The sequence below is a fragment of the Euprymna scolopes genome, chromosome 5, assembly GCF_053919585.1.
Source record: "Euprymna scolopes isolate OS-2025 chromosome 5, ASM5391958v1, whole genome shotgun sequence".
Lineage (NCBI taxonomy): Eukaryota > Metazoa > Mollusca > Cephalopoda > Sepiida > Sepiolidae > Euprymna > Euprymna scolopes.
The window spans coordinates 146,090,023-146,113,000 of NC_136486.1; the positions used below are offsets into that span (position 1 = coordinate 146,090,023).

A 22,978-nucleotide genomic window follows, 5' to 3' on the forward strand; every position below is an offset into this window, starting at 1 on the left:
TACCAGTGATGAAAAGTATATGTAACTCTACACGTTCCATATATTGGTTGTCTCCTTAGGATGCTGTCCCTCACATTACGAAATCACCTATGCACTCATACAAAATTATACTTTGTTTCTGATGAACAGATCGTCGTGGTTCATTATGAAGTGCTGCCAATGGACCAAACTGTCACTGGAGACCTATACTCACAGAAATTGAAACGTCTGCAACAGGCATTATGCCAGATGAAGCTAGCATTGATGAATCACAAGATTTGCTTTTCCTCCATGATCATGCCAGGCCACGTGGTCAGGGATACAATACAGCAACTTGAGTGGGAGACATTGTGTCATCTACCTTACTCACCTGACCTTGAGCCATCCGATTACCATCTTTTCCACTTCCAATCATCTTTGTGGCAAATTCTTCACCTAAGAAACAAACTTGCGCCAAGTCTCATAGACTTCTTTGCATCCAAAATCCTTGAGTTCTACCACAAGGAAATGGAACAGCTGGAGACACATTGGTAGAATGTGCTGGATTCTGACAGCAATTACTGCAAAGACTAAATATGAGTTACACATACACATTTTGGCTGGTGCATCTACGACTAGCTTCTCTCTCTCTTGGTTAAAGTCCAAAAAAGAGTTTTCACTCTAGTAGGTCCCACTTTGTCAACTAAGATCCAACCTCTGTCCCATTACCGCAATCTCTGTGTCTGTTTCACACATATTTTAATGGAATGTGCTTTGATGAACTTGTTGCACTTGTGCCCCTCGACGTACATATTCCCGACAAATCACACCCCTTCACTGTTGAGGTCCCTAAATGCCAGAAAGTTTTCTACTCTAATAGTTTCTTCTCTTGAACAGCTAAACTTTGGAATTCCCTTCCCGCTGCCTGCTTCCCTGACTGTATTGATCTGCAGGAGTTTAAATGTAACATTAACAAAAATCTTATTAATCTTTTCTAGGCATGGTCCTTGTTAGGGGTGAATGTGAGTAAATAAAAAAAAAAAACTAATAATTCCAAATATCTTGAAAAATGAAAATAAAAGAAAAATCTGTATGGAAAGATAGTATCATATTCCAAAAATCATATAAATTGACCTAATAGTTTTATCTTTATAAAGGAAATCAATTTTTAAGCAGATTTGAGTTTTTCTTATGTCTCCATATTCAGAATGGCTTTTTTAAATCTTGCAAAATGGTTTGAAGTTATCTCCCTTGCTTTTTTTACTTGTTTTCAAAATGGCGTCACAATATCATCGCTATTCACTTTGAATTTGATTTTCTTATTTAAAATCACTTGATCAATTTATATGGTGTACAATATTTTCTTTCCATCATAGATATTTTTCTTTATTTTTTCATATTGAGGAAATTCTAGACAAGCACGAAAATGTGTAAAAAGCTCTACAAGTTAAATTAATTTTGTTTTGATTAAGTGGAATAATTTTTTATTGAAAAATTTATGGTTACAAATAACTTCATTCAAAATAAAGCTAAAACTTAATATTTCATTTGTACTTTTAAGATAAAAATTTGATATAATAATAATATTGATCATAGTTAACAATCATAACTAGGGCTATGACAAAAGCATATTCTTTTCATTATTTTGACTCTCGAGTGTATATCCGACACAGACACAATCAATTGAGAACCACATCACTCTATCTAAAAACATTTAAGATATTAACTGATATGTACTCGAGAGCCAAAATAATAAAAAGAGTATTCTCTTGTCATAGCCCTAATCATAACATAATACTCATGTGCTAACTCATAAGCATGTAATTCATCCAAACTCAACACCACATTGATGTTAATACAACTTTATTATTAAACATGAAGCAGATGATAACTAATTTTTTCTCAGAATGGATTTAATTACAAAAGTTTTTTTACAAGAAAAATGTATAAAAATAAAGCTAAAAATATATATCTTACTTTTACTAAAAATGAAACAAAATTTCTTTTATTTCATAATATTTGCACCATTAATTAAAATTTCATTTTAATAGAGAAGTCTTATTATTTAATAATATTTGTACCATTAATAAAATTTCATTTTAATGGAGAAGTTTTATTATTTTTATATCCACCACTAATCTTTCCTTCCAAGACAGGATCCAAAAAAGAGTCTCCAATTTACAAATAATTTAATAGAATGTACTTTGATGAACTCAGAGTACTTGTGTCTCTGTAAATATCCCCAACTAACCTGACAAGCAGCAAAATCTCACTTCTTCACTGTGAAGATCGTTAAATGCTGGAAAGCCTTCTACTTAAATAGTTTCTTCCCTAGAATGGCTCAACTTTGAAATTCCCTCCCTGTTTCCTGCTTTCTTGACTGTACTAATATGCAAAAATTAAAATATAATGTGAACAGACATCTCACTGCTCCATTTCCTACATAGTGCCCCTGGTCTCAAATAGTAACTCCTTATGCTCAAGTGACAACGCGTTTTTTACACGAGAGTCACCACTTATCAAGACCCGAAGACCACTCGAGGATAAGAGTTAATGAATGTAAGGTGGTAGTTTAGTAATCGTTAATGATGTAGATTGGGTAGAATTTGGATTATTTAAGGGGATGGCTCAACAAGAACTTGTTTACATTGGACTTGAAAGCTATCCTATTGTAATCAGTCGGGAAGCAGGCCGAGGGTAAAAGGAAAGAAGCTTTGTTCATAGAATCTACATTTGGAATTAGGCAGGGATAGAGAGTGGGGAAAATTGTTGATAGTGGTTGTAACTAGTTGAGTGTTTTTTTGTGAATAAGAGTAAAAACGAATTTTACAATGTTTAAACACCACAAAAAAAAACAATTTTGTTCATTTTTAATTTTTTTCTGATAAAACATAGAAAAGAGTTTTGTCTTACTGCAAGATCATGCGTGACAAGAATAATGGGTTTTTGCCCTTCAAGATGATTGTAGAACCATTGCGAAACCTGATAACAGCATCTGCAATAAAGAAATAATAAAAGTTTCTGAATAAATAGAAAATTTTTAACACCAAGAAATAATTTTAAAAAAATACAGGTGTCAGGAATCTAGGTTCACATAATCTTAGGATTGAACCCATGGTGTAATGGATAAAGTACTAAGTAAAATTCAGATCTAAGTGACACTCTTCTGGAGGTTGAAGGTTCAATCCTTAGTGCGGGCAATACTAAGATTACAATTGCAAATTATTTAACACTTCTACCCTTTCATGACTAGCAAAACAAGAGTATTAGATTCTCCGAGTTCAATAAGATACAATCATGTTTGGCACACGGGTTAAGCAACAATGAGCCTGGCCAGTACTAGATGAGTGACCATTTGGAACTTCCAGATGCTGTATGTGTTCTCAGCTTATCTCGGCATTGCTTCCAGTTGTCCTGGACTTCTCCTTGCCACTGGATTCAAGCAGTGTTGATGCAGGAGAGGTGTGGTTGGAGATTGCACAACTTTTGCCACATAATTACATGTGCAGCTGCTCCTACAGGGGGTATCCTTTGTCTTTCAAGACTGATTGAAGGCATCAGCAATAAGATACAATTGAAGAAGGTTTCATTGGCTGAAACGTGTGAATAATACTCAAGAGCAGTAGTCTGAAGAATTCAAATTTTAATCTGTAGTTATTAACATGAACCACAATATGTATTTAGTCAAAATAAACCATTTTTTTTTATTCATCTAACATGTAAAGTTATCTTGTTAGGTTTTCATAGTCAGACTCAAATAGTATTTAGGCTGACAAATTAAACTTTGCTTCTGACTATATAATAATTTCCACTTGCTATTGCCGTACTGTGTTATTGGTAATATAATATACATCACTACAATTTGTTAAAAAAAATTAGCTAGTCCAGCCCAGACAAATGCTAACATAAAATATTTTTAAAGAATTGGCTAACAATAAAAATTAATAAGGGAGGGGGGGGGGCATTTAAAATTAAAAGGAGTTGTCTACCTTTAATTTAAAAAATTGCCTTACAGTGTCTTAGGCAATGTTAGGTTGGTATAGCTCTCATATATATATATGTTGTATATTGAAGGAGACAGCTCTCGGTAATTAGAGAAACAAAGTAATTAAGGTCGAAGATAATTATTAAAGGAGAAGCTGGAATTGAACTCAGTGATCAAAAATTAAAAATGAATACATATTGCTATTTAGATGCGATTCCAGGAATGTAGTGAATTGTCCATTATAGTAGAAATAACTATACAACAAAGTTAGGTCAGAGCAGTTGTATCTAGGGATAATGGAAATTAAGGAACGTTCTTTGTGTTGATAGAACACGTGTTGGTAGCATATGCAATAATCCATATGCAAAAACATTCACATGCTTGGCCATGTTCTGACGTCTCAAAGAAATATAGATTCAATACATACAGTTAAGTTAGAGTAAAGGAATTTAGAGTTGAGAAGAGAGTCAGAGAGTAGGAGCCAGAGTTCATTTAGCCTAAGCCCTTTTCGGAAGTGAGGCAGAGAGGGGAAGAGAAAATGTAGAAATTTAACAGGCATCGAATTCTCATCACCAGTTGGAAATAAATGTCTTCATGTTGCTTGTAAGCCTTTGTCTTCATCATCATTTCAACAACGTAATGTGTTTTTGTCTTCGTCTTGTACGATGAACTTTATATGAAACCCTTCCAAGGTGTTGTCTGTATCCCCCTCTTCAATAATGAATTCCCCTCCGTGTCTAAAGAACTGTTCATTAATACATCGTCTTGTCTCTGTTATAAATCCTCCGCTATATATATATATATATATACTTCAGAATAAAATAATTGATTTGAAATTCAAACATTTCGCATCATAAATTTTTAAATTCATTGAATTACTAAAATTTTATATATATATATATATATATATAAAATTTTTAAATTCATTGAATTACTAAAATTTTATATATATATATATATATATATATATATATATATATATATATATTCTTTTGTAGAAAAAAAGATGCTAATTTTATCAGCTTTTACAAGAAGGTTTTATAGTTAATATTATAATATGAAAACAATATTAATTAATGCTATTAAAAAAAGGGTTTACTCACCTTGATTGCCATTTTGAAGCTTCTTCTCCGGGTTGTCGTTCACAGTAAACAGATTGATGAAATTCATTATAAAATATAACAGAACCCTTTCGAGGGTCCCCAAGAAGAGTTTTGAGACGTTTCATCTGGCGATGTGTACCGTCATATTGTATCTGAAACAAGAAATTAGAAGTGTATCACGTTATAATTTTCGCGTAAACATAAGAATATCAGAGTTAAACAAGAATGGGCCCATCCTTAATATGCGTTCATTCAATCTGATCATTTAACGATGAAAATGATATTTCAAACTTAAGCGTAATGCGATAATCAACAAAAATAAAAATGCTCCATACAAACACAATGATCCATCCACAAAAATGTCAAAGATAAATATGAAGAAAAGAAGTCAGAAATAAAAGGTCATGCCTAACCCTAAAGATTCACAGGACCAAAACTTAACCCTGGTTTTATAGCACTAAGTTGGATACATGACCTGAACTACCCTAAAGACTTGGGGCTTGTCTGCCATAAAATCACTAAATAGCACTAGAATTTGCTTGTTCATAAAATAAATATTTTACTTTGATTTACATTTTAAAAAAATTAGCAAAAGTACACAACCATAGGGAGTATACTACACTACTCCCCTCCAAAGAAGGGGGTAATGCCTGGGAAAATGGTATCCTGACAACAAAACAGATACTACACTACCCATTCCACCTAAAAAATGAGTAGTAAAAGATAGAAGTAATAGTATAGTTCAGTTTCAGACAATCAGATACCAAATTGCCATTAGTAATAGTTTATGAGACTATTTTATGTATGTGTGTGTGTTATTCTTGCAACAATGTTATTTCAATAATTACAGTGAATTATTTCTTTTTTATTATTATTTACTATTAAACGAATATTTATTGAAATCAAAACTGTAAAAACATTAACTAAACTGATATTTTTATTTTATCCTATTTTGATTCATATTTATTGCTTATAGGCAACACCAAATAGAACAAAACAATGACATTCTTGAATATAGATAATTCCCTTCCCTCCATCTGCTTTCACAATAATATGAAGAGAAATTATGCTAATAATGAAAATAGTCTAACCGACCAAACACTGGCTGGGGATAACTAACTTATCCATCTTAAACAATTGTTTATTGAGATTTTTGGAATATTCCATATTCATTCTATATTTTTATATCCATTCAACATTATAATGGTCAGAACAATTTGGAATATTCCATTTTCATTCAGGTTCAGGATGATAACAGTCGAAGATAATATATGTATTGATATATAGATTAGATTAGATTGGTCTATCCCTCATATAAACAACCTTACTCTAAAAAAAACCATTTGAAAATCAGCAAGTCTCCATACTGTTTGCATGCACTAGTCAATTAATTTTGCGTTAAACAAAAGCTCAACAAACACAAGAGGATCAATGGCCCACGCATGGAAAAGCAACGATCAGAGAATCAAGACAAGTAACCACGTATGTATATAAAAAAGACTTTGTCTCTTGATCGCTCATTGGTGAAAACACACGTGTACCTTACGTGCTTGTTGGAAACTACATGTGCAAACTGTTTAACATGAAAACGCTACAAATCCTCGACCCATCAGAATGAAATATTGATTTTGTAGGAATTAAAGCTATCAAAGAAATGACAGAGACTGACTTTATTTAAAATATTGAAAGAAGATATCAGAAAATAATAATAGAATGATTCCATCATGAAGAATCATAAAAGATCTGGGTAACATTTAAAAATCATGGTCAGCGAAGAATGTAAAAAAAAATCTGTATAGGTATTTAAAATGGTTTTATATTGTTTTTGTTATCTATCTATAGAAATAAAACAGTAGATATGTGTTTGTGTTTATTTGTTTATTTAACCGATAAACTCTCAAACTATTGGTCACATAACACTGAAATTAACAGGAAATAGTAATCGCACACCAAGGATGGTTTATAACGAGTAAAATATTTGGATTGATGGACAATGCATAGACATATATCGGCAAGTAGAAATGCAAAATGTTCATTTCAACTTGCCAATATATTTTTACTTCTTTTTGTGCTCAAATTCAATTTATTTCTTCAAGTCGTTTAATATTAAACCTTCCTTGCTTCTAGATAGCTGCATCGGTAGATGTTGCTGGAGTGCTATATGTTTTGATTTCAATTCTAACTGATGGCATCCAAGTCATTTTTTTTTTTTACTTTTGAAATCACTACTATATATTAAGTACAATATAATATTTAATATAAAACTGGCATAATGAATTAAGATATATAAAAGCATATTTTAGGTAGTATAAATAATTTCCATTTAAAATCCATTTAGTATTATGCATGTAAAATTAAGAAAAGCATACTTGAATATAGTAAACATTATGTAGAACACTAAATCAAAACGAAATAGCCACCGAATTTGACCTGATGTCATGTTTATCTAAAAGTGAAACTCAGATTTTCACTCAGAATGATTCCTCATTTAATAATATTTATTAAAAATAATATAAAATAATAATACTTAACAAAAAACAATAGAAAATCATTTTTAATGTTTATAATGATTTTTCTCGCATTCTTCTCTGTTAACATTACCAAAATCTGGTCAATGAATCAAAATAATATAAAAATATTGACCAATATCCTTTTTAAAGTATAATCTATAATTAATCTTTTCTAGTTTTAACACTAGAGTTATGTCCCTTTGTCTGGGTTTTGTCAGAACTTTTATTTTTTAAAAGCTTTGTGCAGAAGTCATTCTTATATCATAATTAAAATAAGTTTTGCTCTTCTTCTTCTTCATCATCGCCAGTTTAATATCCGTTGTACATACTTGTCTGTATTGCATGGCTTTAAGAAATTGACTTTGAAACTAACCTATCTCTGGCCAGGTCTTTCTTTATTCTTCTTTGCTTCAAGCCCATTTTTATACCATTTCCTCTCATGTTTTCCTTGGCCTTCATCAATGAACTGCATTTGCTACCTTAACTGTTCTACAGCCACTGATCCAAGAACTCTCATCTATTCTTTCAATGTGGCCATACCATCAGAGTTTCCTGTTCTGCAAACATCCTCTGACACTGTCCAGATTTAATCTTCCATAAAGTCATCAGAACTAAATCTGGTTTTAAGAATCACATTACGCATCCATCAAATCATTCTTACATCATTTTTCGCCATGCAACGCATATCCTCAACCCTCACTGGCTAGGTTTCAGTTTCACACATCATCACACTGTGTATACATGTTTGACAGATTATTATCTTTTTGAAATAATGTTATGTTAACATTATGTGATATAACACAGGGTCTTCCTTATAAAGTTAAAAATACTATAATGAAGGAATCGAGATAAACTATTTCTGTCATCGTAAATAAAAACAGGAAAAATAATTTGTAAAAGTAAAATAAAATTAAAGATGTATAAAACCAAATAGGACATAAGTATATTTATATTTACACTGTTGTATACAGTCTGCGGAAAGATGATTCCACGAATATCGGGCATTTCCCAGATTTCCAGGTAGTCCCTTGCAATTTGGCAGTCAGGAATGACATAATGAGACACATCAACTGGAAGTAGCGTATCTTTATCTGGAATTAAACAATAAAAATACTGTCACTTCATTTAACAGTGACAAAAAAACGAAAATATAAAAACAATATTAAAAACATAGAATAATGTAAAGTACAATATCTGACGTCTGTTTATATCATAGCCTTTCAAAATTCAAGTGATTTTCAATAGGCAAACTGTACCATAATGTGCAACAAAGTCGCGTAGACAGCAGTAGGAAGTAGCAGGACTGGTGACGTCACACGGAGATAGGAGCAGCAGCAGTAAGACAGAGAGAGTGAAGTGGGAAAGACGTGACGGCATAAACAGCAGGAGCAGAGAGCAGACGACATTGTATTCCACTAGCCGGTGACAGCCCTGTATAAATTTGTGCAGACTGGCTCCAACTACGTTTACAGAACACACTTGCTCAGTTTGATGTCTTACCTAGGCGATGCATGTGAAGTTTAACTGTTTCATCGATAACGTTGAACTGTCTTGCAAGTATACTATACGTTAGACTACTGTCCTCTTCAATAGCCGACTTATGGACTCCAACATTCAAGACCTGTAGTCATCCACTACAAGGATGATCATAGAGTCAAATCTCCCAAACTGAATTTTTAAAATCAATGCCTTGCAATACATTGAGCCACAGCACTATACTGAAATGCTTGATATATGCAGCGACTTGATAAAGCTGCTGATAAGGCCATTTTGAAGTCGTAAATTAAACAACTCCATACAAGAGAGCTAGACACTTCCATCCTTCTCACAGCCAGGCACGGTGCACATATTTTTCATAACATCTGATGTTCTTACATCCAGCTGAATTTGAAAATAATTGCTACATGCATTTTATACATATTTCAATTTCATCCAACAGCTAATCAAAAAATTTACAGAAATTTTTGGTTTCCTAGTAATTTCTATTTGATAAGCAATTTGTATATTGCTCGTATATTGCCTCTTCGAAAAGGAGTAAATCATTTGTTTACCTTTGTCTAATATGCAGGAACTTCGACATAGGGAACTTCGGCAGGGCACATCATTTCTCAAATACAATTCTCGGACAACACTGACCACAGCGCTATTCTTTCGATTGATTTTCAGTCGAAGTTGCCGATTAACACGTGACACAGGAGATGTTATCCGTCGTTCGCTATTTTCTTCTTCAACCGTCATGATTTGAAGATTGTATATGCATGTGCATACACATACGCACACTGAACAAGTACTGTAAAAATAAAAAAGAAAGAAATTAAGTTATTTGCAGATGGAAAATTAAAGCAAATAATGGCACAAAAGTCTGAAGCCATTATTTTAGTACGAGCAACAATAACATAGTTAATGTTCTTACATTACGTGTTGATATTTATTAACGTGTGTGGTTTGATGTTTCTTGATTTGTTAGATGTGGATTGATCATTTATATTATTTTGATTCATTACTCTTGAGTGACATTTTCATGTTTCAATCGATGTGCCTCTAACCTTCTTCAGGGGTATCTTGTTGAACTCAGGAATGTTTCTGTCGAACTCTGGAATTTTGATTGAATTTTTAAATTTTTTTTTATTGAATTTTCACCCTAAACAAGGCATAGTGCCACTTTGAAGAAGGGGGCTACTATCGAGGACATAAGTTATAGGGATATTATGAAGGCAGATGAGCAGCAAGATGTCTGTTCACATTATACTTGAACATAGAGAAAAATGAGGCAAGAATGATACATGTGAATTGTGAGTCTTAAATACAGGTTGATTCAGAGGAAGGTTAAATCTGGACTACAAAGAGATGTATGCAGAATAGAGGATCTTGATGGCATAGCCATGTTGAAAGAATTGATGTGATTTTTTAGGTTAGTAGATGTAGAACAGTTGAAGTAGCAGGTTCAGTTCATAATGGAAGGCCAAAGAAAACAAACAATAAAAGCAGAGGAAGCAATAAGAATGAACTTTAGAGAAAGTTTACAAGTGTTCAGATATAAGTTATTTTTGTTTTTTTTTTACATTTTCACCCCAAACAGAGCACAGTGTCACTTTGAAGTAGGCGGCTACTATCGGGAACAGAAGTTGCAGGGATATTATGAAGGAAGATGAGCAGCAAGATGTCTGTTCACATTATACTTGAACTCCTGCATGTCAGTATAATTGGGAAAGCAGAATCCCAGAAGGGAGTCCAAAGTCTAGCAATTCTGGGTAAGAAACTATTGAAGTAGAAAACCTTCTTACACCTAGGGATCTCTACTGTGAAGGGGTGAGATTTGTCGGGTTTGTCGGGAGTATTTACGGGGAAGGGGTACAAGTGCTTGTAGTTCGTCAGAGCATTCACCATTAAAATACTTGTAGAACAGGTAGGGGATGCAACATTTCGAGTGGAACCCTTTATTTACTTCACGGGGGTAGTATGCTCTTGTTTCATCAGCCATGACTTGATAGAGGTCCTAAGTAATTCACAATTGTAAAAAAAAATAAAATAAAATAAAATTGTAAATTACTAAAGACCTCTATTCAGTGATGGCAGAACAAGAGTATGCTGCCTCCATGAAGTAAATAAAGTGTTCCATTCAAAATTCCGTCCAAATTCACGAGTTCAACAGAAACATTCCAGAGTTTGACAAGATACACCTGAAGAAGGTCAGAGGTTACATTGACTGAAACGTTGTGAAAATCACACTCAAGATGAGAACAGTAGTCCAATGAGTCCAAATAATAACCAATTCTCATCTCAAAAAGAAACGTGAGAACTGATAATTTCTATTATTTGTATTCCTCAGATTACTGTTCTCATATTGAGTGTTATTACTTAGGACTTCTACCCAGCCATGGCTGATGGAACGAGAACATGCTACCCTCATAGATTAAATAAAGGGTTCTATTCGAAATTCTGTGCAGATTTCCGAGTTTGACAAGAATGCAGATTCCATGAACAAAGTTTCTTTCTTAGAACTGCACACCTGTAGAACTCTCTTCCATTTGCCTGTTTTCCGGCCAACTATAATATGGTTGTCTTCAAGTCCAACGTAAACAAGTTCTTGATGAGCCGTTCCCCTTAAGTAATTCAATTTACCAAATGTCCACTACTAACAATTACTATGACATTGTCCCATTGACCACTGTACGCTTATTAACCCTTATCCTCGAGTGGCTTCTGGACCCTGATAAGTGGTGACTCCTTTGTAAAAAAAAAAAAAAAAGAAGGTTGGATGTTACATCAGTTGAAACATTGCGAGAATAACACTTTAATTAACCATGCTCTAGTCCAGCACCTTACAGATGCTAAACTTCTGACCGACCAACAATATGGATTTAGACAAGCCCGTTCCACGGCAGACATCCTCACTGTAATCTCTGAACGCATATACCATTCACTGGACAAAGCGGGAGAGGGCAGAGCGGTAGCTCTAGATATATCTAAGGCTTTTGACAGGGTATGGCATGAGGGTCTCCTCAGGAAGATTAGATCATACGGTATCACTGGTAGAATACTTAACATAATTAAATCCTTCTAAGATAAGAGAAAAATCCAGGTTGTCCTCGACGGTTGTACATCTAAACAATATGATATAAATGCGGGAGTGCCCCAGGGATCTATCCTTGGACCTCTACTGTTCCTGATTTCATAAATGACCTCCCCGACAAAATTGCCTCTGAGATGGGTATATATGCGGATGACACCACACTTTATAGCAGGCACGACAGAAAAACAAATGAACATATATCTAAAGTAATGGCAGAAACACTAGAGGATGACCTCCAATCAGTAGTGGAATGGGGACAAAAATGGATGGTCACGTTCAATGCTCATGTTCAAACAGGCCAGAGGATTAGTTGGTTAAAACATGGTGAGATAACAATAATGGAAGGCAGTACTGAGGATACAATTACAAGACTCAACATTCCTATCCCATCACGGTTAATCACCTGAGGAAGGCCAGAGGAGAGTTGGCTGAAATGGGATGAAACAAAAACTATGAAGATGAGGATAATAGTCTGCAAAAGAATGAATACACAAAAATCAAACTGTCAGAATATGACACGAGTCACATTTTCGGACAAGACAAAACTGAGTGTTTCAGACAGTCTCAATCATGAAAGTGTGTGGATGGGACATGGCCCAATAATGTAAAATAATCTAAGATGAATGTCACTTTGAAGTCTGTCTGTCTGTGTCTCTCAATTCTTAATTCAGAAAGCTAAGTTAAGAAGGCAATAATTTTAGTTATGTAGTCTCTCTCCCCATAAGTAAATTCTCTCCAATAAAACCTTAAAGAACTCAACAAAGTCTCCTTGTGTCTTTCATGAATGATTAGTTGATTTCGTTAGTTAAACAGTTAAACAACAACTACTATGCCAAAGGTCCTTGCCCGAGTTCAACAAGATACACCTGAAGAAAGTTGGAGGTTACATCAACCAAAGCAAATAAATGAATAACATTCAAGATGAGAACAGTAGTCGGAATAATCCAAATATGAATTATCAATTCTCATTTCAAAAATTCAGAAAGCATCTACTTTAGTTTTTTTCAATTCAAAGAGAAAATATGTTTTACTGCGTATACAATCTGGCAAGCATGACACATAGGTTATTGTTGTTCTAATTAGCATGTTAAAACTTTGCTAATGCCTTTTTCATCACCCATGCCAATGGACAAATCCAATATAAATTAAACCAATCATCCATTTAGCATTCCTTGTAGTGCACATAACAAGTTGTACCAGTGTTAGTTCAATTTGCGACAGTTGGCCATTTTGTTTTAAAACGGTTCAAGATTTGTGTCTCCTCAGTCTGTCCTTGTTTGCCAAGGTTGCCGAATCGGAAGGTCTAACTCTGACTGAGTATTCCAAAAATTCTAGCTTCAACTCTCATCATCACCATCATAATCGATTTAACAGCCATTTTACATGCTGGCATATGTTGGACGGCTTTTAGAAAGTCAAGACTTTATCCATCCTTTTCACTTCCTCCCACATTTTCCTTGGCCTTCACTACCACCTTTTTTTTATTTTAACTCTTACTCACCCCATAAAAGGCATATTGCCACTTGGATGTAAAGGATTTTTACTTGGGAATATATCTACAGGGACCTATGTAAGGAATTAAACAATGAGATATCTGTTCACATTACATTTAGATTTCTGCATGTCAGTACAGTCAGAGAAGCAGGAGATTAGGAGAACATTCTAGCAGTTCAAGAAAAAAAACTATTAGAGTAGAAGGCTTTCCTGCATCTAAAGACCTTGACAGTGAAGGGGTGGTATTTTGCTGCTTAGTGGATTAGTCGGAGGTACTTATGTTGAAGGGATACAAGTGCTATGAGTTCATCAGAACTTTTTCCATGAAAATACTTGCAAAACAAGTACAGGGATGCAACATTACGGTGAATGGACAGGGATCGGAGCTTGCCCTATCTCTAAATACCCTTTATGTTATGTCAAATTTCAAATGTTTAGACCAGAAATTGTCTGAGTAATTTGGTAGAGACCGCAGAGGTCAAATGTTTTTTAACTTTGACCCCTGTTATGACTCCTTACCTGCCATATCTAATACCATCAGAGAAAGACGCCTACGATTTGCCGGTCATTGTCTGAAGAGCAAGCATGAATTGGTGAGTGATGTATTGCTATGGACTCCGCAGCACAGACGCGCAAGCAGAGGATGACCTAGATCCACGTACATCCAACAAATAGCACACAACGCCAACTGTGAATCTGAAGATCTGAGGCAACTGATGGAAGACAGGAAACTCTGGAGAGGAAGAGTCACATTGGTCCGGGCAAGGAGCCCGTCATGATGATGATGATGATGATGAACATTTATTGTTTTGGGCTCAAATCAAGTTATTAAGTTAGATCCATGTCCAAGGAACCTATATCTAAAATTTCAAGTGTTTAGACCCAAAATTGTCAGAGGAGTTTGGTAGAGTTCTCAAAGGTTAAATCGTTAAACTTTGACCCCTTAACAGCCAAATTTCTGGCCGAAAACCAATCACATAGATTTTCCCCAATCTCAGTACCCTGTATATCAAATTTCGAGTCTGTAGACTAAAAATTGACAAAGTTATTGCATAGGGAAATGTACACAGACAGACACGTTCACTTTTATAGATATATAGATTTGTGGGCCAATTTTTAAAAGAATTATATTGATGAAAAGAGAATAGAATAAGCATTCCAATGATGTTAATTTATTTTTCTTTTATGCGTTCAATGTTTTTATGCTCCAAGTTAAAAATGAAAAAACAGTAAAAAATGACGACAGCAAAAAGGGAAACTGTCTTTTCAATGTTTGCATTTCATACGTTACATTTGGATACACCATGTGCAGGGTAAAATTTGATTGGATATGGCTGAAATTTTACAGGCTATATAAGCATAGAAGTCCATCTCTACTGGACTTTGATTTATATTTACAGGAAGCAAAGTTACGACCGAGCAAAGTTGACGAAGAATATTTCAAAATTGATAAGATAAATCGGAATATATCATCCATTTTCAAATAGATAATAGTTTCAGAATTATTTTCATGTATAATATGTAAATATTTGATAATTATTAATTGTGCGGAAATTTCTTTAAAATATTATCTTTTATAGAAATTCAAACCAGTTTGGGGAAAACGGATCACTATGCGCTCAGCTGACTAAAGAAAAATAAAAAAACTGTTTTTTTTTTTTTTGCTTTCAAAAACGAAAGCAGAAAAATCAGTTTCATTTTTTTTATTCTGAGTTTGTCAATTTAAAAAAAATTATTTTCATGTTTTTCAAACTTGATTTCCAAACATAACTATTTTGTTGTTTTTAACGCTTTCAGTACACATGCACTAAAAATGTTAAAAAACAACAAAATGTACTAAGTACCTGCGTTTCTATTATCATTGTATTTATAACTTCTTATTTGTACTTCAGGTAGAATTGTGTTTTTTAGTGGTAAAAAAAAATAAACAAAAAAAAAAAATATATAACAAATAAAAGGTACTTGTGCACTTACGCTACCATGCTGAAATAATAACGTTATTATTTAGAAACTCATTCTTAACATGAGGAAGGAAGGGTGTTTTGTTAACTATTCTGTACTTTCACCTAACAATTAAATAAAATATATTGTGAAACTTGAATTTATTTTTAACTCATTGCCAAAACCATTTTTGAATCTGTAAAACAACCCCATTTTTTTTTTTAACTGAGGATATCTAAATAATAATAATAATAAAAAGAAGAAGAAGAAAAAGAAGAATTATACAGTTCGATAAAGAATTTCATTGTGATGTATTATGTAAATTTTTACCTTGTTTCCACCTTAACATATTTCTTTAAAATGACTACCTTTTAAGTTTTTTTGGGTATGCTGGAAATGAATATCGTATTTAAATTTTCCGCAAATAAGTAGCTTTCTGGATATTAAGCAATGCCATTTCTTATGTTATTGCTGGTGGCCATCTTGATATGTGCATTTGCACATAGTTTCTCAGGGTTACGTTTGCACGACTCCGCATACCAAGATGGCCACCAGTGATAACATAAATGACATTGCTTAATATCTGGAAAACTACATTTGCAGAAAATTTAAATGTGATATTCGTTTTCAGCATACCCTAAAACCTATAAAAGTAATCATTTTAAAGGTTAAGGTGGAAACAAGGTAAAAAATTACCGTTTTATTTCTTTGTTACATAATTGAATTTTCAGTAAAACAACAGAATAGAAATGACAAAAATTACCATCAACTGGTGAATATAGTTGTTGCTTATCAGGATTCCTGGTATTTTGAAAGTTACATCAAGGATTCATGTACAGTACGATTTATGGTTGCATCTCAGAAAATAGGGGTATATTTTGGGCCAGATAGAAAGGATTTACAAAATTGAAAATTGGACTGGTCCTAAAATGCATAAGTTCTGGTCGACTATGGGAATTTCCATCTTTTACAGAAATCCAAAATCTATATGAAAAATTTTCTTCAATTTATTTCTGAGATTAATTCATATCTACTCAATTTTTTTTCTTTGGGGGGGGGGGTAGTAATAAATACCGGTCATGAATGCTCTTTAGGCATTCATTGGCTACACTCCAGATTAAGCTCTCCTTTGGTGAGGAAGCAGAAAAATGCCTGCTCTCAATAAATCTATATTAAAAATACCATTATAATACTTAGTTTTGTTCATGAATAGACATCCACTGTATGATACCATGCACCAGTTTTAAAAAAATTGAAATTTGTACATCTGAATTTTATGATTCATGGCTTATGGTAAAGAGATACATCAGATTTGACTGCATAATCAAAAAGAGCACACAATTTTACATAAGAGTGCCAAATGTCATGAGAATAGCTTGAAAAATAAATAAATGGTGGCGAAATTACGGAATTTCTTGAAATGTTGAGGTCCGTAATTTAGCTCACTTTTTTTCTAAAGAAAAATGTCCACGGAAAAGCATAAATTTTGGCACTTAAAATTCTCATAACTTTTGAACTACTGATGGTATTTGCATAATTCAAACGGTTTTAAACATCTTTTTCATAGCTCTGTTCATGCAAGTTGATAAAATAACAATTATCTAAAAAGAAAAAATCAACTTGTAAGGTTACAATATTTAGACTGTCTGTTAATGGATTCCAAGCATTCTTACAAGTTTGACTCCGACTCCTACCAAAACCTCCAACTCTACAACCACGATTGTAACAATACTTTTTCTTTTATCATCAGTTTTTATTAGGATTTATCAAACGACAAATTGTAATTTGCATAACTTGACATTTGACTGGTATCTTAATCTTGATTTTTTTATATAGAATTTTCTTATCATTTGTTCAAGCTGGGGTGAGGCATCCTACCAGATGCTATCACCTGCTATCTCATACATTCTAACTGAGAAATCTTTTTAAGATACTGATCATTCCTTTAAGTGCAATTGTTTGTTTCTCTCTTGCACTTGGTTCACCAAGTATATTGGCCAGGTAGTTTTTGGAATTCTTATTCATGAGCCCAGTTGCTCCTATAATTACTGGAATGATGGAGATCTTTCTAAGATTTCAGTTTCTTTTCATGTCGTACATTAGATCTTTGTATTCCTGATATTGTCACATGCTTGAATTTATTCTTTGGTGTCAAATGCACTGGATAATCATTTGTGGAATTGTAAGTTGAATGCTTGTCTGGTGATGAAATTGGAGATACTACAGTGGTCAGCGGCAGAGATTGTGGGTTCAACATGTTGTGCAAGAGTTCCGTCAAAGATATTGGATCACTTTCATACATACATTTGATTAAAAAAAATGTACTAAAAAATTACCGGGTTTGTATTACTGTACACATAGATTCGAAAAAGTTGTCAAAAAACAAATATATAACAAATAAATGTTATCAAAGGCAAGATAAGTTACTTTTCTACCAAAATGGATACATTTTTTGTGTTTTTATTCAATGTAACATATTTATTCAGCTCGAAAACCATACAGTGTTTACCGATGTATTGGAAAATTCAAGATGGCGTCTGATTCTCTCTTTAACACGGTAAGTTTGGGAAAAGGTGTTATAAATAAAAAAACGGTTAAAATACTGTTAAAAACTCGCTCAATATATGTTACCGCGACATAGGCTGACATATATTCGGCGGGTTTTTAATAGTATTTTGTATAGTTTTTATTTATAACACCTTTTCCCAAACTTACCGTGTTAAAGAGGGTGTGAGACGCCATCTTGAATTTTCCAATATATCGGTAAACACTGTATGCTTTTCGAGCTGAATAAACATGTTACATTGAATAAAAACACGAAAAATATATCCAGTTAGGTAGAAAAGTAACTTATCGTGCCTTTGATAACATTTATTTGTTATATATTTGTTTTTTTTTGACAACTTTTTCGAATCTATGTGTACAGTAATACAAACCCAAATTACCTATGGCGGGTAAAATTAATTCCCAGAATAGTTTTGCACCACTTTTATACCCATACTAGACTACCCGTGACTCATTGGGTCAGTATGTATTATTAACTATGGAATTAATGTATGAGCGTGATACTTGTGACGTAAATAAAAAAAATTTTTTATGACATAACAGAAACATTTCTATGAAAGGATATTAAAATGAAAAAAGAATATAGATTTCTAGGAGTCATTCTGTTTATAATTGTTTATTTTTGAAAAATAAAAACTTACAGCCATTGAATTATAAGTGGTTTGCCATACTTATAGGTAAGTGTGCACTGAACAGATACCGTAATACTTAAAGTTAAATTCAAATTTTGATATATCTTTTAATTTAAACGCAAAAAAAAAAAAAAAAAAAAAAATTGGGACGCTGAAAACGTACAGAGACAATACGTTTTATTGTCGTGTTGATTATTTATTTGTAACACAAATTAAAAAACCATATTTTCGGGTATGAATGTTTTTTAAGAAAGGTGTATGAAAAAATGGAGAATAAATTATAAAAAAATGAAGGCGGTGGGTAAATTGGCGTTGTAAAATGCTCTTATGGTTGTCAACGGGTTAAAGTAGATTTATTTGTAAGAAAATTGCGTTAAAATAACTTAGACGTAATACAAAAATGAACAAGGTAAAAGAAAATGCAGAAAGTATTAACAATTGTTTATTTGGGTAATTTAAACACAAAAAAAAACAGTAAAACAATACTTTTTTGTCGCATTGATTATTTGTTTATGTACGCATGCGCAACTGGAAGTCGTAAAACCGGACGTTGGGTTACAACACCCTTTACAAGGTCATTTGAGTTTTATAATTATATATATTATGACCAATAAAATCCTGTTAAAATACTCTAAAATCAAATTTTGGAAATATTTATTGATTTTTACCACCTATTAACTTCTCACAAAAAATGAAATATCCAAATTTTTTATGAAAGACTTTCATCTCCTTTATATAAAAACAAAATATAGCCAACATTCAACCCTTAATGCCTAGCATTACAAAATTCATACACATGTTAAATAAATCTAGCAAAAATCAACTAATAGTCAGATTTTCGTAAAATTTTCTGGTTATGATAAAGTTCTGTCTGTCTTTGTTGATGTTTTTTGCTACACAGTGAAAAGTCCCTCCTGTTTTATTTTATTTACATTAATGCTATCATTTTTTTTTTTTCAAATTGTTTTTTTTTAATAGCAAACTAACAAAAATATATTTTGAAAGTAGTTTACATAAAAAATAGTCAAATTGTATTTCATACAATATATTATGATAAAAAATATTTTTTTCTTTTTACTTTGAAATGGTTTTTACAAGTATTTTTTTTTTTCACAAAAACAAATTTTTTGTAATTTGAATTTTTCTTCTTTTTTTTTCTTTAATGGCAATTCAGCATTCACCGTTAAATTGTGTAAGAATTTTCTTCTCACCTGTTTTAGCTCCAAGACAGTGGCAAAAAATTAACAATTACAACAAAGCATACCTCTAAAATTTTACACAAATTTTATTTGTTCTTCGTTGGAAAAAAGGAAATGCTTATTTTGCCTCTGAGTAGATCTGGTAACACCTCGAAAGGTAATAGTCCTTTTATCTTCAGCAAGAACTGGAATTAAGGTTCAGCACTGTTCGAAGATCGGATCAATTACAGCCGTTTGAAGAGGTTGGTAAGATGCCTTCTGATGATAGATTCAATTCTCGACTAGATCTGACATCAGAGAAGTTCATAAAGCATGTTCATTTGAAGGAACTGTCATTAAGACAGGTCAATAATTCTGACCTTAGAAAGTCTCTGGGAGACATATATGATAATAACTTAGCCTAATCATTAAAGCTATAAAAATAAAATTTCAAGGAGACGAAGAGTAGAGGCGCCAAATGGTTCATATACAAAGAGAGTTGAGTTCCATGTTTCTTCTATGGCTGCTATATCTGTAACTGAAAAAAAGGCATTCAAAAACCCGCCAAGCCTATCGCTCAGTGGTTAAAATCTCAACCAATCTGATTGGTCTAAACAAAGACAGTGGGTGGCCAATCAGCCAATGGAGTACTCATTTATAATTGTAGAATTTCTCACAATTGATGACTTTTACAGGTTTTCATGTATGCCGAAAACGAATATCACATTTAAATCTTGGGCAGTAGTTTTCTGGATATTAAAACCTTAATCATCCAAGGTAATCCATTGTGTTTTTGTGGAGGCTATGCTTTTTACTAACTGAACAAGTACTAATTTGCATGCGTGTTACAAAACAACCCCCTCCGCACGTTAAGAATGGCGATCACCACTGAAATTCATTGATAGATTGGGAAAAAAATGTTTTAATATCCAGAAAACTACTTATCTGCTCCAAATTTGAATGATATTCGTTTTCGATAAACTCGAAAACTTTTAAAAGTAATTTTAAAAGTGAGAAAATTGCCGTTAGTAAAAATTTACCGATTTTTTTTCTTATGCAGAAATAATAACGTCCTCATTTAGAAACCTATTCTTAACATAGAGGGGAGAGGGTGTTTTATAAATATTCTGTATTTTCACCAAACAATTTAATAAACGAAAGATACCATAAAACTTGAAAAGGTACTGGTCGCGATTTGAGTTCCCTGCCGAACACCATAAAAAAAACACTGACTTCTCCCTACGTATGAGCAAAGGACATGTTTTAGTTGCCATAGTAACTAAAAGATCATGAATTTTTATCGACTTTTTATAAGTTTTACTGTTTATGAATATTGAAATAAAAGAAATTACTACACATTAATAATATCTCACCATTTTGTGGTACTAGTGCACTTATTGATCCGTGCTGAAATAACGTTACTATTTAAAAAGCCATTCTTAACATGGGGAGGGTGTTTTGTACCTATTCTCTACTTTAACCTTACAATTGAATAAAAAAACATTAAATTTAAATTAAACTTAGAAATACGATTTAAAATATAGCGCGGATCATAAGTGCACTAGCACCCATTTTTTTATTAATAAATGTTTAGTAATTATTTTTATTTTAATATTCATAAACAGTAAAAACGTCGTCATTTAAAAAGAAAATGCTATTTAAAAAAGAAAAGAAAAAGTCGATAAAAGTGACAGTGTGACACATAAACAGTAAAAAAAAGTCGATAAAAGTGATTAAAAACAAAGGCGATAAAAGTGAGATATTATTAATAAATGTGTAGTAATTTCTTTTATTTCAATATTCATAAACAGTAAAACTTATAAAAAGTCGATAAAAATTCATGATCTTTTAGTTACTATGGCAACTAAAACATGTCCTTTGCTCATGCGTAGGGAGAAGTCAGTGTTTTTTATGGTGTTCGGCAGGGAACTCAAATCGCGACCAGTACCCTTGAAAATACTATTAAAAATAGCGATGCTAGCACAGTCAGTGCACTTATTGATCCGCGCTATTTTTTTTTTTTTTAAGTATTTTCAAGTTTAATTAAAGTTTTACGATATCTGTTTTTATTAAATTGTTATTAATTTTTATTAAATTAAGTGAAAGTACAGAATAGGTACACACACAACACCCACTTCCCCATGTTAAGAATGGCTTTCTAAATAACGTTATTATTTAAGCACGGAGTACCAAAATAGCATCTACTGTTTAGAAGATATTAAGAAATTATTATTATCTAAGTTTTTTTTTGTTTTTTTAGCAAGACTTATAAACATCTTTTACCGAGTACTCCTTATACTGCCAGTACTCTTTACAAGTTATTACATTGAGTCATTACCATTCGCAGGATCCATTTACCCGCTTCAAGGTTTAAGCACAGATTGCTGTTTCTAAATAAATAGAAAGTAAACGGAATCGTTTTCGACTGTTTTTACTTTTAGTAAAATAATACTTTATATATAAAAAAAACTTTTTGTATTTACAAAAAATACAAAACTTTAATAAATTTCACGGAAAAGGTAGGCAACTGTTTTTGTTTTGGTGCTAAACTTAAAAGTTATAAATCAATTATGTCCGTAATTCATTTGGATTATAAATATCGCCTTGAATTAATTTTTTTATATTTATAATTTTACACACACAAAAAATATATCTTAAAGTAATATGGGTAATTACCAAGTATTTGTCGACACAAGCAAATTCAATCCGTCAATATTATTCGAATAGAAATCGAAACCATCAAAACATTCGAATTTATCAGGGCTGCCAGACTATAATAAATATTTGAAGCCAAATTTTTCAGGAAAAAAGGCTAAAAAAGCCAAATTCAACAGCAAAGCCACATTTTTAAGATAAAAAAAGCCAAAAAAAGGCCAAATTGAAAATTAAAGAAAAGTTGACTTTTAACAGTTTTTTTTTCTGTATTAGTTTTGTCGTGTTTTCTTGGCAAAAACTTTACTTATGAAATTGAAACTGGAAAATATGCTTTGCCCTCTCCTCCAAGCATTTTAATTTAATAATAAATTTTACTATCAGAAT

General features: G+C 32.5%; 1 protein-coding gene across 1 annotated transcript in view; it reads right to left on the reverse strand.

Moving 5' to 3' along the window:
* The window catches only part of LOC145277002 (DIS3-like exonuclease 1), a 94,125-nt gene extending 71,391 nt beyond the window's left edge, over nt 1–22,734 (reverse strand). Inside the window, exons 1-5 of the mRNA XM_080128593.1 lie at nt 22,616–22,734; nt 9,608–9,846; nt 8,514–8,647; nt 5,047–5,198; nt 2,872–2,953 (exon numbers count right to left, since the gene is read on the reverse strand). Of these exons, the coding sequence (XP_079984719.1) occupies nt 2,872–2,953; nt 5,047–5,198; nt 8,514–8,647; nt 9,608–9,794 (555 nt within the window). The 5' untranslated portion in view covers nt 9,795–9,846; nt 22,616–22,734. The remainder of the gene's footprint in view (nt 1–2,871; nt 2,954–5,046; nt 5,199–8,513; nt 8,648–9,607; nt 9,847–22,615) is intronic.
* Nucleotides 22,735–22,978: the final 244 nt, after the last annotated feature.